The following is a 13,752-nucleotide window of genomic DNA, read 5'->3' on the forward strand; positions in this document are numbered from 1 at the left end:
AATAGGAGGTAGGCCATATTTTTTTGAACAACTTTGAACAAAATTAAATTTTCCAATCACTAACGTGGAAGGCTTCTCGTAGGCAAGAAGGGCAACTAACATAATCAGTTGCCCTTTGTAGATCCTATATAAAATCAATGTGTGTGTGTGTGTGTGTCTCTCTCTCTCTCTACATATATATATATATATATATATATATATATATATATATATATATATATATAACATTAGACATTAAATCATCAACAATTTTCACAAGAGAGCAGGATATCTAGTGAAGGTTAAATCCATGAAACCAAATTAACATTTCTAAGATTCCAACCATAGACTAATCTTGCCCAATTACTATTAGTTTCTAAGTTTAAATCAGATTCAAATTTAGAAAGATGTTTACGAATTATGTCTAAATTCAACTCAGTCAACATAGTATCAAAGAAAAACATAATCTCTAGATTATGAAAACTAACAAGATGAAGCAAGTCTCTTCACACAGTTATATTAGTCAGCCCTCTAAAATTCCAACTTAGACTTTCATATCTAGGAATCTTATTTCATACCAAACTTATGAATACTTAGAGCATCGATCTCTTTATTTAGTTCATAATCAACTTGTATCTCTAAACTGCAGACATCAGACTGAACCTGATCTTGCCTAGTCAAATCGCATACAAGAGTTCTCCATTCTATTTTTCCCACCTCCTGCAAAGCCTTTCTTTTTCAAAATTCTCACTTCTTTGCACAGAAGGCCCCTTTTCTTCTCTACCAACTTTGAAGATGAAAAACCGTTATTATTAGTCCATCTAGAAATCTTTCTTTTCTCCAATTTATCATCACCATTGGACCATCTCTTGTTCTCTAGAGAATCCAAGGGGAACATCTTCCAATTCATCTATTACGTGAATGTTTCCTTGAGTAGAGTTTTTTAGGGAAGAATCTTCCAACAAATCCGAAACATGGAATTCCATTTTGGAGACACCTTGTAAAGCCTTGCGAACAGAGCTGGTTTTGATCTGCATATTGCATGGTTCAGGTTAGTGTTTGGGTTGTTGAACCACCTCCTCATGAACTGAGTCCCCCGTAACATCACTATTTAATAAGCCTGAGCCTCGGGCTGGCCTGCAGCTTATAACCAGGGCTGGGCCTGGCCCGACTACCTGAAACCAAAGCCTCAGTTTGATCTGGCCCGGCTTGGTCTGGTTAATTTTTAATATAAAATAATATATAAATATACTTTAATCATAATAAAATATATAATTACATATAAACATAGTAAAATAATATTAAATATAAACTATTGGGTCTAATAGAGCTGAGTTGAGTCGGCCCAATTTCTGAGCCTCTGGCCTAAGTCGAGCCAGGTACCAGGTACCTGTTGAGTGTTAGGTACTCGACTCCATGCCCAAACTTACCATTCAACACATCAAATGAATTAAGATGCGGAGCAAAGTTCTACCACATTTCTCTAGGCTAGGAAGGCACCCTTCTGACCTTCGGTCATCCATTCTCAAGCGATAGTTGTTCCACAGCCACCTGTTTAGGATGGAGACACACATAGGTATTATGCGTAGTAGCCCCACAATGCACAATAATGGATTTCAGCTTCATAATGTTCAGTAGTTTTCTTGATAATGACGCATACTATGCAATGCATAATGATGCACAAATATCTAGATAAACAATGTCAAAGATTATAAATATAAAAAAATATCGAATTTTTGGAAGTTAAGAAGCAGACCATCAATCATATAGAAAAAATTTTAAAGAACTGCTTATCAAAAGAAAATATTATTTTTTTGATATAAAATGACAAAAATGTCCTTGTTGAAAAAGAATATTTTTATTCGGCCAAGGGAAGAGTGGTTCATTATGTAAGGGAGTTTTATAGTTTTTTTTCCTTAGTAGGTAAACATTTGTCTTTTTGTTAACTTTGAGAAGCTTATTGCTAAATGTTAGACTTTTTTATAAATTTTTCAATATTAAATTAATAATATTTAGAGAAGAAAAAGAAAGGTGGAGATTGAAGCATCACCCAACACGTAACCTTTAACCTTTTTCGCAAATTTCCATCTTCTTGCGGTTTCTTACAAGGAAAATCAAAGGCTTTTGTTTATATTACTACATTTTGCGTTTCGCTGGATGGAAATTAGAACAGTTATCTTTTCTTCAAAACTGCTCCTTAGTTAGATTTAGTACATGGTCCGACAAAAAATTAAGAATAATAAGCACTGGAAGAATTTTAAAAAAATAAATTCGTTCTAAAAAAGTGTTGTGAATCCCACCTAATTTTATGCCCCCATGCAATCTATATATATATCATGAGAAATGGGTAGGTGCTAGTTTTTTTTTTTATATAACTCTTTTAATTAAACGATGAGAAAAGAAAAAGAAAAAGAGAGAGTTTATTCATCATCTAGTATTCTTTTCCAACTTTTTCTCTCAAACCAATTTGTCTTTTTTAAATCAAAGATTAAAATATATTTTTTACGAGTCAACACATAAGACACCTACCAATTTCTCCTATATGATCATTTTATGTAGAAAGTAAAACCAATTGTTCCTATATCATCATTTAATATTTAGAATGAAATGAAGCATTAATATTTATGGCGGTTCACATTGGAGAATCTTGAACCTAATAATTCCAATCCTCATTGCTGATCACATTAATTACAATGGTTGATCAATCACCAATTTTAGACGCATGATTTTGCTTCGATTAACCGTTTAGAAGAACCCCATGTGAATCCGGCAGTTCCTTGATATTTATATTAAATATGTGCCCCCCTATAAGTAGGGGCAAAGCCAGAAAATTTTTATGAATGGAGTCGGATTATAGTTTCAAAATTTTGAAAGACCGAAATATCATTTATTCAAAACTTTGATATAGAATATTTTTTTTTAAAATTTACATATAAATTTAAAAAAGTTGATGGAGGGAAGGGGGTGGGGCCGGGCTCTGCCAGCTGCCGCCCCCTAGCTCCGCCGATGCCTGTAAGTCCATTGTCATGCATCCTGATTGTTTGGCTTACGGATCGCCATACTACTTTGATCATAGACAAAATTAAACTAAACCTTATTTTTTTTTATTAAAAAATTATCAAATAGAACACTAACATGTTAATTCAATATAAAACATGGTCTAATTCAAGTTGTTTCGTTAAAAAATATTGATTTTTTATTATCAAAAGTTTGATATTATAAGAGTAGTTAATTTTATATCATCAAAAAAGCAAAATTGAATTAAAAAAACTGCTAATTTAATATATTGTCCTATCCAAACAATCTTAAAATCATATTTATGAGTATTTAATTGCACGGAAGATAACTTTGACATTGAAATTCATTTGATCTAGAAATTCTTTATTGTAACGTAACTGGGAGATATATGCTAGGTTATCCTTACACAAGAGAGAGAGAGGGAATTCATTGATGAGCTAACTCTTTAAAATGGCACAATCCATAACTTTTTAATTTTTTGTAAGGGCAGAGCATAGTTGGTCGAACTCACAGACGTAAGAAATTTTGGTTATTACTTTGATTTTCATGGACATTATTTCTATGTGCTGTATGTGCTGTAAATGGAAATGAACAACATTGACAATCACACACACACAGGCCACAAAGCAGAACCCCCATGGTAGGTAGAAAGGAGGCCCTCTTCGAGGTGTCTCCTTCCCCGATATAGCAGGGCGACTCTTTAAGCTGATGAGTTCATCCTCTCTCATACACATGATTTGATTGGACAGCATACTTCCAAGTAGGAGTTGGGGTCCATAGACGGCCCTTTATAGTCTGTTGCATTTAGTTTGGAATGAATTGGTCGGGTATAATACAGTGGCGGAGCCAGAATTTTTTGGCTATGGGGCACTAGTACATAGTTTGTAAAAAAATTTTCTGTTATTTTAAAAATAAAGCAAATATTGGCGTTGGCAACACAGGCGTGAAGCTCGGTTGAGACTCCATTTCACATGGAGTTTTCTTGAGCTGGCGTAGGCAGGCGCCCACACCTGCCCCACGCTGGCTCCGCCACTATAATAATGTGCTTAATTGCCATTTGTTTCAAGTGGAATTCGCTTATACTCGGTTTTTCTTCCATTAATATTAACGATTGAATGTCATAAGTTAAAAGAAAGTTTATGATGGCAATATAGTACTTGTTTATTTCTATATTGTCATTTGATAAATCTAAATGGATAAAATGATAGAATGCTCGCGTGCCCATCCCCGGGAGTCCTGCCCATCGCCTGAGATGGGAGATCGAGGCTGGGGAAACCGGCGTTATCTAAAAGGTGGGCGGAGATGGCGTCTGCAACTCTTGAAGATGCTATGGATGATTGAGGAGTTAGAGATTCAAACACGTGACGGTAAAACCTGCATCATCGTCACAAGCCAAGGTTTAGAGAGGATGAAACTCCCCTTCAGATGGACGGACTTAGCCTGTTTCGTTGGGGTTTCCAATTCCAGAAGCATGGAATACAGCTACATCGTCAGCAATCTGCGCATACAAGGGGCATAAATTAAGAACACTCGGTTCTCCTTCTAGAAAAGGGCATATTCTTGGTAACGGTAGACAGCGAATCGGAACTGCAAGAAAGTTGGGCAACGGATGGATCTGATCCGGTAGAAAGTTGGCACAACGGATGGATCTGAGCCGGTAGAATGAAAAACTAAAGCAGCAAAGTTAGAAAATTTTGGTGAAGTGAGTCGAATTAAAGTTTTTAAATTTTGATTAGGGTCAAAATATCATTTTTTAAAATTTTTATATAAAACAAGAGAATTTTTTAAAAATTTATATGTAAATTTACAAAAATAAATTGTGGTGGGGCCAAGGCCCATAAAAACCTTACCTTGCTCCATCCTGAAAGAAGCAGTATCCCAAACTATTGCTGGCTCCATCCCTGATCCCAAATCCTTGCTCTATACTTAGGAAATGAAGAGACTTCAACTTCTGCAAGACAATGGGAAACCCCACTCATCAAAAATCAAAACTACAAGTGGCCTTTTAGGTCCCGTTTGATTGTAGGGGGGAAACGATGGAGCGGGTGAAATTTGTACGGCCGCAACAAATTTACGACATTAAGTGTTTGAGTGTATCAAACGCGGAGAAATTTACCATGCAAAACTCGTGCCACCACGATAAATTTCACCCAAAAAAAAGTCCAAGGTGAGAGCTCGGACTTTTTACCACGATAAATTCCTCTCTTCTCTCGCTCTCTCCATCCTATCTCGTTTTCTCTCCTCTTTCCCTCTGTCGCCTCTTCCCCTCTCCTCTATCTGTCTCTCGTTCCTCTCCTCTCTCAGGGCCTCTCCTCTCTCGCTCTCTCCTTCCTCTCCTCTCTCGCTGCCTCTCCTCTTTCACTTTCTCGTTCCTCTACGCCGATCATCGCTGCAGCTATTGAGCTCCACCACCACATTCCGGCCGTGAAAAGAACCACCACCGAATCTCAAGGAACCACCATCGCAAGGTAGTCCCTCTCTGCTCTCTCTCTCTCTCTCTCTTTTGGGGAAACCGAACAATCGCCGCCCCTTCTCTTTCCCATTGGCGGGCACTCCCATTCCCTTCTCCCTCCCTCCCTTCCTCCCACCGGTTTTAGATTTCAACTTCATCATGCGGCGATGACATCTTTGCTCCCTTATTTTAGCGTGAGGAAGGAAGAGTTCAGTGTATGATTTACACACGACAGCAGACTGAAAGGGTTGGAGCCCAATATCTCTACATTGGTTCTTGTTTTTCGAGATTGTTGCATGTTGAGAGCTATCCAAGAAATAGCAACTATTATTGTAAGGAATGAAGGTAGGAATTGCAATGATCAAATTTCTTGTTGCACAATTTTTGTCTGTGCTCCATACAAATAGAGTGAGACAGTGCCATGGACAAATATATGTGCAATTCAAACATTGCCAATGATGTGTTTTGCTGTTAGTTGAAGTGGAAGCATTAAAATTGCAATTAGTATGAAATATGCTTAGGTGTAAAAAAAAAAATCAACTACTACTAACAGTCTTAAAAAAAGTCTTTCATATATTTCACAACATCAAACAAGGTTAATTTTACCTTGCAAAAAACTACCTTGCGCATCAAAGAAGGTCAATTTTACTATGCAAAAAACTACCCTATCATCAAATAGAACAAATTTTTTCAGTATTTTTTTCATTACCACGTTAAATTCTTCTCTACCATCAAACGAGACCTTAAAAAAAGGCTTCTCTACCATCAAACGAGACCTTAAAAAAAGACAGCTGAATAGATTTACCACGTTAAATTCTTCTCTACCATCAAACGAAACCTTAAAAAAAAGGCGACTGGGTACTAATGGCCACAAAATGGCTGGGTACTAATGGCCACAAAATGGCAGTTTGATGTCTCTAGTTTTACTCTATAAAGATTAAGGACAACTTCCAAGTTTCCCTATGGAATCGGCTGCCGGGTATACCGGCATTCCTCTGACACGTTCCACACAAAATTAATGGATTGGAAAAGTGCTTTTCTTTCCCACGCACAGACACCCACATGTGACTCGGCCTCCCACTTGTTGGCCACCTTGTTACTTGTGATGATCTCGATAAAGCAGGCTTTCTCTCCACACATGCACGTACGTGCGACCACCACTTCGTCAACAATAAGCACCAATAGAAGGTCCATCCTCCTGATGACCTTCAAGTTAAGAAAGTAAAGAGTTCAATATCACGAGCAGACAAGCATTCATATGAAGAGTGCAACTAAAAGGAAGACCGCTTAAATATCGTATGGTACGCAAGCAGCCAAGCCATTTGTAAAAGGGAAGACAACGTTTGACTTCGTTCAACTTAAAGGTCTTAAAGTGCACCCTAGCCAGATGAGCAGAGGTCTCATTGGCCATGCGCTCAACTTTTCTGGAACCAAGATAAAGGAGGAGTCCTAGAGAGAGGCTACAAACAGTTAAATAGTATAATATTTACTACACACATGATTCTGCTAGTTAACAGTGGACAAATCCACAGACACGCAGAAATACCAGCATCTACACTCGGCGCTCTGTGTAAGCTGATGCAGCTTTGCTCTTTTCAGTTCACTGTTAATGCAACACGACAGAATAGTTTTGCCAGTGGCAGTTCTCGGATTCACCTATCTTCCAGTGTTTAAAGCTCCTATCTGAGAAACTGCCGAAAAAGCTGCAATGGTAACACAAAAATTCTTTTTATCCATGCTGATTCAACTTGAAAAGGCTCAGATCCAACCCCTAGCCAGGTGGACAAAGATCTTACTGCCACTTCAAGGACAAATTTCGCAGAGCCTATATCCACCAATACCACACGATTGAGGACCTACAAAAGCCTCCAAAACATCAAGCTTCCTCTGCAAAGGCTTTAGTGAACTGCACCGGAAGGACACAGCTGAAGCATCACCATTAAAACTTTTGTGTCTTAGCAGTAAAAGTTAAAATAGATGTAATATCCAATTGGGAGACTTGACCAATAAATACGGAAGCAGAAGCAAACGACATGGCTCACCAACACCCTAACTTCCCAAGTTTTATCCAAGAAGAGTATAACATGGTTAATTGATGAACCAAAAACTAACAAGCGTAGGAGGTTACCTCATGATTCTGCCGTATCAAGCCAAACTTACTCACCAAATGAAGCAGTAGAAGTGGATAATATACAAATCCAAATGGATAAATAAAATAATCATACACAGAAACACACATATACTCCAGCACCAAAGGCATAGATTGTCTCAAACCATTTCACAATGATTGCAGATGAGAAGTCGTCTGCAGGCAAAATACACTGATATACCGCAGTGATACACCCACAGATGTAGAGAATCTGCTAGATAATTGTCTTTTACGTGTGCACATCCTGCCCTCGTTGAGATCTCCAGCAGACACAGCAATAAAAAATCTAGATCCTCATTAATCTTCATTTCTTACTACAGTTGAAGCCATGGCAAACTGTCAAGATAATGATGAGGATCAGTGCAACAATAATACCCAATACAATGAGCTTTATCTTCATGTTCTGAAGCCACATCTTCCTTCGCATGGTTGTGCCCTGTGCCCTGAAGTCCTGGGCCTGCAAATAACAGGCAGCCACCCTATAAGAGACAAACAACTGCAACCAAGAGAAGATGGAATGAATTCACCACAGATGCCCTACCTGGGAGCGCAGGGTTTCTGATTTGTCAACCAGAACATCAACCCTCTCAGCACTGTCTATAACCTGCCAAAAAATTATGAATGATAAACATTTGTTGAAGTTTTCATGTCCCAGACCAGCATGTTTTGTATGGACATGATTTTGAGGAAGAAAACAACTTGACTGCAAATGGCAGCACATCAACAAAATGAAACCCTGCAGCTATGGTTGGAAACTGTATGCCAATGGTATATGTTAATGCTTTTATCAATCTCACAGTCTAGAATGATGGCCTCAATCATGTTGATATGGTGCCAGTACTTCACGTCCATATGTGAGAGGATAAAGCTCGATTCTACCATTTGTCAAATATGCCTTAAGTTTTTTCCCATCTAGTGATACTTGAACATGAGAACCAAAGTAAAATTTCCACATGAGGGTATTCACCAAAAGAAAGAGCATATGGTTAAATTATTGCAGCTTCACCTCTGAAGATACAAAGAAGTTGGTGCATCAAATCTCTAGTATTTACTAGGATTAGCGGCTTCTAATTCCAAGTTCCATGAATCCTAGGCATAAGTCAAAGGCGGAGCTGAATGAGACACAGACAATCCCCAACCAAAACAACCCCACCCCCAAACCCACCCACCGCCGCACCCCTCCCCCCCAACGCCTCCACTGCCACAAAAAAGAAAAAAAAATACTGTCATTGAGTTTTCTAGAAAAATCCTTTTGCCTTTCTAAACTTTACTCAAAAATTGCCAAGAAAAATATTGGTCACAGTGTCCTGGGACTAGCTATTGTTGTGAACATACAAGTTAATGTGGTGATACTACGTGCAAAGAAGACAAGTAGTTGGTATAAGTGCCTGCTAATCAGATAGCTGAGAATGACAGACCAATAAGCATATCAAATTTTCTGAAAAGAGAAAAAGGTTATCTCGAGAACACGTAATAACTCACGGAAAAGGGAACATATAAACACACCAAAAGAAACACAGTCCTACCTTATCGATATTCTCCATCATTACACCTTGCACTTCAGTGACCTGAGACTTCACCTTTGCAAGCTTGCTTACATCCTCAGCATGATCAATACAGTATTGCATATGCTCCTTTAGTTTTGATCTACAAATAAAAGCATGGATTAGTCAACAAAATAGTAGCATTACACATATAATCTTTATTTCTGAATGTCATTGACAAACCCAAAATCTTTGTTGAGACTGTTGGCAACAGCAGTCTCAGCCTTTCCACCACCATATCTCTTATTAAAGTCTTCCTTCACCCTCTCCAAGAACGCAGTAGGCACTGGTCTTCGTATTGACTCACTTGCAACTACACAAAAGACTGCAGTATGGCAATACAAATAGATAAACTGACTTGAAATGGACAATGATATTAAAAATTTAAAACAAACTTTGGAAAGAACTTCCAGAGCAAAAAGGAACGTATCAAATAATACTGTAAGTCTGCTACATTTTCAATATAATTAATACATCAAAACAAAAGTTTCAACAGGATATTGATATAAAACCATAGTCACAAAAAACACGAAAAAAAACCCGATAAATTAACTAGCCGCTCAAAACTAAAAAAAAAAAAGCGTTTTTTTGAAAAAAACGTTATTTTTTTCAGTTTTTTTAATGTCAAACAGTTTTTTTTCATTTTTCATTTTTTATTTGTTGCAAATCTACTTATCTTTTGATGTTTATGTTATTAGTTTCTCACTTATTATATTTTCCCCCTATTTTTAGTTTTTTAAAAATTTTAAAAATTTATCGTATTTTTCCCTTTTTTTTCAAGCTAGCCGTATTATACTATAGAAAAACCTCGCTGTTTAAAACTCCGAGACATTATTTGTGACTATGTATCAAACCCATAATAACTAGCATGACAATGCAAGTCAACTACCTAGCTTCTATTAAATAATTAAATTCCACTGCACCAACTGCTTTAAATCCCACTACCTTCCAAAAGAAAGAAGTTTAGGTTTTCGAACAGGTTGTACTGTAGCCCTTATGATTGCACATTTATGTTTGAAACTTATGGTTTTTCTCATAGTTTAGGTATGCTAACAGGTCTGTAGTCCATAGGTTTGCTCATTTATGTTTGAAGTTATGGTTTGTTTCATGTTGTGCATGTAACTTAAATTATTTATGAATTATGGATCTAAGGAGCTGTAATTCAGATTACCTTTCATGTATTATACGGGTAATGTGCAATGTGTGTTAGAAAAATGTCAAATACTAGTGTATATATTGTACATGTATACATATATATGCTTTATCAATATTTTTATGTGTTTAATATACATAAGACTATAGATACGTATATATATGTATATATATATATATATATATATATATATACATGTGTATAGGAACATATGTAATTTTCAGATGTTTATTTTTCTATTATTTTACTTTTTATGTATTATTTTATTGAGTTGGAGAGCTCTATCAGCTAACTTAAGAGCTGTTGGAGCTAGGCCAATGGCTAGTTTGGTAGTTCCTCTCTCGCTTTAACTTTTTATTTCTAATATGTAAATTTCATAAATGAACAATAATTCTAAATTCTTATATTTTAATGAATTAGAACATTCATGTAAACAATAAAGTACAAGTTTAACAAATCACCTTGTTAATTGCAAATACAAAATTTATCACTACATTACACCAACTCTAACGAGTTTTGGCCAAGTCAAACCGAGTTTCGGCCAAGTCAAGCTCAGTCATGGTCGAGTCACGCCAAGTCATGTGGAGTTTCAACAAAAAACAAGTCTCCCTGCTGGGTTGACCCGGTAGAGGGGCCAGTCAAACCGAGTCAATGAGTTGACTCGGCAAGTTTTTAAACATTGGGCATAAGAGCAGTGATCTTGAAGAAGATATCATGGCAGCATCAAAATTTGTCAGAAATTGTAGCACTAATTGACGAATGGTGAAAATTTTCATGGGAACAACTGTTGGTATAATTGAGTGGAATTCATGTGATTGGGATTAGTACAATTTCTAAGAAAATCAAACAGCCTGTTCAGGTCATAAACATGCTAGAGATCGACAAACAACCCATAAGCAATATCGGTTTACATGAAAGCATATAGGAGATTCAAGTTTCTGATGTGCTCATTATTGACTAGTTTCTGGATTTGTAAAGCACAAGATTAATAATTTTCAGACGATGTGGTCACAATTCTGTGGTCTAAGAATCTGCATCAAGATTTAAAACAGGTAATCAACAGAGTGGCATCAGGAGAATGCAATCAAATTGCTAAGACATGCTGGACCTGGATCCAGTTCTATCCAGATCCAAACATGATGTATATTGAGCATCTTCTATGTGTGGATACTGGATGTGACTACAATTTTGTTTTACAATGAATAGGGACTTTATTATCCCATGTTATATATTTGTTACAATGAGATTAGGTTACACTCCTTACAGTCGTAGCCTTTTTTTCCCTCCTTTTGCAGTATTTTTCTGCTGAAATAGTTTGTGGTGGATGATCCTCACAAATGTAATGTAACATAAATTGACTTGTCTCTGATTTTCTGTAAGCCTATCCAGTTTGGACTGTTAAGGTGAATCCTCTGTTACAAAATTCTAGATCATTCAGCCAAGTTAAAGTGGAATTTTTAGTACCAACAGAATTCCGATTTTGTGAAAGAAATACTGGGATTAACTGGAACAAAATATCAGATGACATCCATAAGGAACCGAACTGTTTAAATTCCAAGGAAAAGTAACCTGCAGGATTCAAGAGTTTGTGATCTCTAAGGGGTGAATTTTACTGAAGCGCTACTTGGTTGTCAGATCTGGCCTTATGTCAATCTTTCCAAGTGGCCATGGAACTAAGACTAAATTTGCATGTTTAACAGACAAAATTTTGACATTGTCATAGCCAGTCTTGAAGAGCAAACAGCGTCAGTTTGTCGTCTTGGGATTTTATCAGTTTTTACTTTTTTGAGAAAGGTGTTCAGAAAACCATGGTAATGGACTGAGCCAGTCTTCACTTTTAGACATATATCTGGATAGTTTCAACTTTCCATACAAATAACACTCCATTTAGCATCACAACAACCCATAATTATTTCATTGAGTGTTAAACAGACAATCCTCAAATAACACGAGTAATTAATGGGACTTGCCAAACTAAAAATAGCAAATCATTTGACACCTTAGCATCACTAAACAATGGAGCTTTTCTCTCTTCAAAGAAAAAGAAAGTAGAAAACCAGATTCAACTATCTCCAGAAGGGATAAAAAAAAACAGTTCGACTAAGGAGTTGCATCTCATCAAATTGCCATAGAGAATCAATGCTGGCTCAATTGGCTGCAATCTTCAAAGAAGTATCCAAGTCATTGCCGCATACGTAGTACTGTGCTTAAACCCATAAAGATTAATTAACAAGATCAAGTACTCCACTGAAAACTATCGAGACATATGCACAAAACTATCTAAAGATTTCCAACCTCATGGAGCACATAAACCACGATAGAACCATGATGCTGCATTATCATTAAAACTGATGCGAACGAAATGGTCGTTTAGCAGAAATCAGGAGAAAAGAGATATCTCCGAAAGAAAAATCTACCGATACAAAAGGAAGCAAAAGCACATCAACAGCTACAAAAGAAAGAAAAAGTATAAGCTAAATAGGCCAAATCTGCAGCAAGACATCGAAAGGTTCAATAAGATAAAAAATGACTAATGGTAAGCTCTACAAGCATTGCATCGAACTAAGAAAACCATCCAGATCGTGATGTCAAAGAATAAATGCAAGTGAAATTTGGCCGAAACTGAACCAAATACTGCGAGATTTCAAAATCCAAGCAGGGGATGACATGAATCGAGCACAGACAATACGAAATTGATAGGGAATTATTCCTTTCAGGACCCAACTCAGAAAATCACAGGACTGTTTAACAAGAGGACGTGAGCGGGATATCGGAAGGGAAGGGGGAGGACGCACTGAAGCCTTCGTCGACAAGGTAGTTGAAGGTCTGTCCGTCGCAGTTGTAAGTGAACCTGTTGTTAGTGGCGGGGAGCTTCTGGAGGCATTGAGAGGCGATCGACGTGAAATTGCCGCTCAACTCCGTGTACTCGGCAAGGATAACTGTCCCCCGAGCCACGAAGCTGTAGATCAGAGATTGCTGGCCCATCCTTCGTCCCTTCTCTTTCTTTCTTTCTCTCTCTCCGGGAGAGACTCACGAGAGAGGAAAATGGAGAGAGGGGAAGCAGCCAAGCGGGAAGAACGAGAGTGAGACAGAGAGAGTAGGGACTACGGAGGCACTCATTGCAGGAGGGAGAAAGAGCGTGGACGCGCAGGAGGGTAAAAAAAATTGGGGAAATTTTAATTTGAAGGACAGTATTTTAATCATAATTCCATGTTCATTTTTCTCAAATTTCAAATCACCCGATCTTCTTTTCCAACACATAAACTAAAGGCGGCAACTTCTCTCTATTTCTCAAACAATAGCTCAACATTAAAGAAACATTAAAACACATGACTAAAGTTCTCTTTTTATTCCTCAAAAAACTGCTGCTTTTCATGTCATGTCCTTAACGCATGTTCTCCTGTTTTATCAAATGCGTATTTTCATAATTTTTGGGAAAACCCTTTTGAGGTTCCAC

The 13,752-nt window shown here is 37.2% G+C and overlaps 1 protein-coding gene across 1 annotated transcript; it reads right to left on the reverse strand.

Moving 5' to 3' along the window:
• Nucleotides 1-7,635: 7,635 nt before the first annotated feature.
• Nucleotides 7,636-13,431, reverse strand: LOC116267672 (putative vesicle-associated membrane protein 726). Its single transcript, XM_031649540.2, has 5 exons — nt 13,091-13,431; nt 9,326-9,467; nt 9,125-9,245; nt 8,140-8,202; nt 7,636-8,055 (listed from the first exon to the last, which is right to left on the reverse strand). Exons 1-5 carry the CDS (start codon nt 13,278-13,280, stop codon nt 7,903-7,905), a joined length of 669 nt encoding a protein of 222 aa, XP_031505400.1. The 5' UTR covers nt 13,281-13,431; the 3' UTR covers nt 7,636-7,902.
• Between the last annotated feature and the right edge of the window lie 321 nt (nt 13,432-13,752).

This window comes from Nymphaea colorata, chromosome 14 (assembly GCF_008831285.2).
Source record: "Nymphaea colorata isolate Beijing-Zhang1983 chromosome 14, ASM883128v2, whole genome shotgun sequence".
NCBI lineage: Eukaryota > Viridiplantae > Streptophyta > Magnoliopsida > Nymphaeales > Nymphaeaceae > Nymphaea > Nymphaea colorata.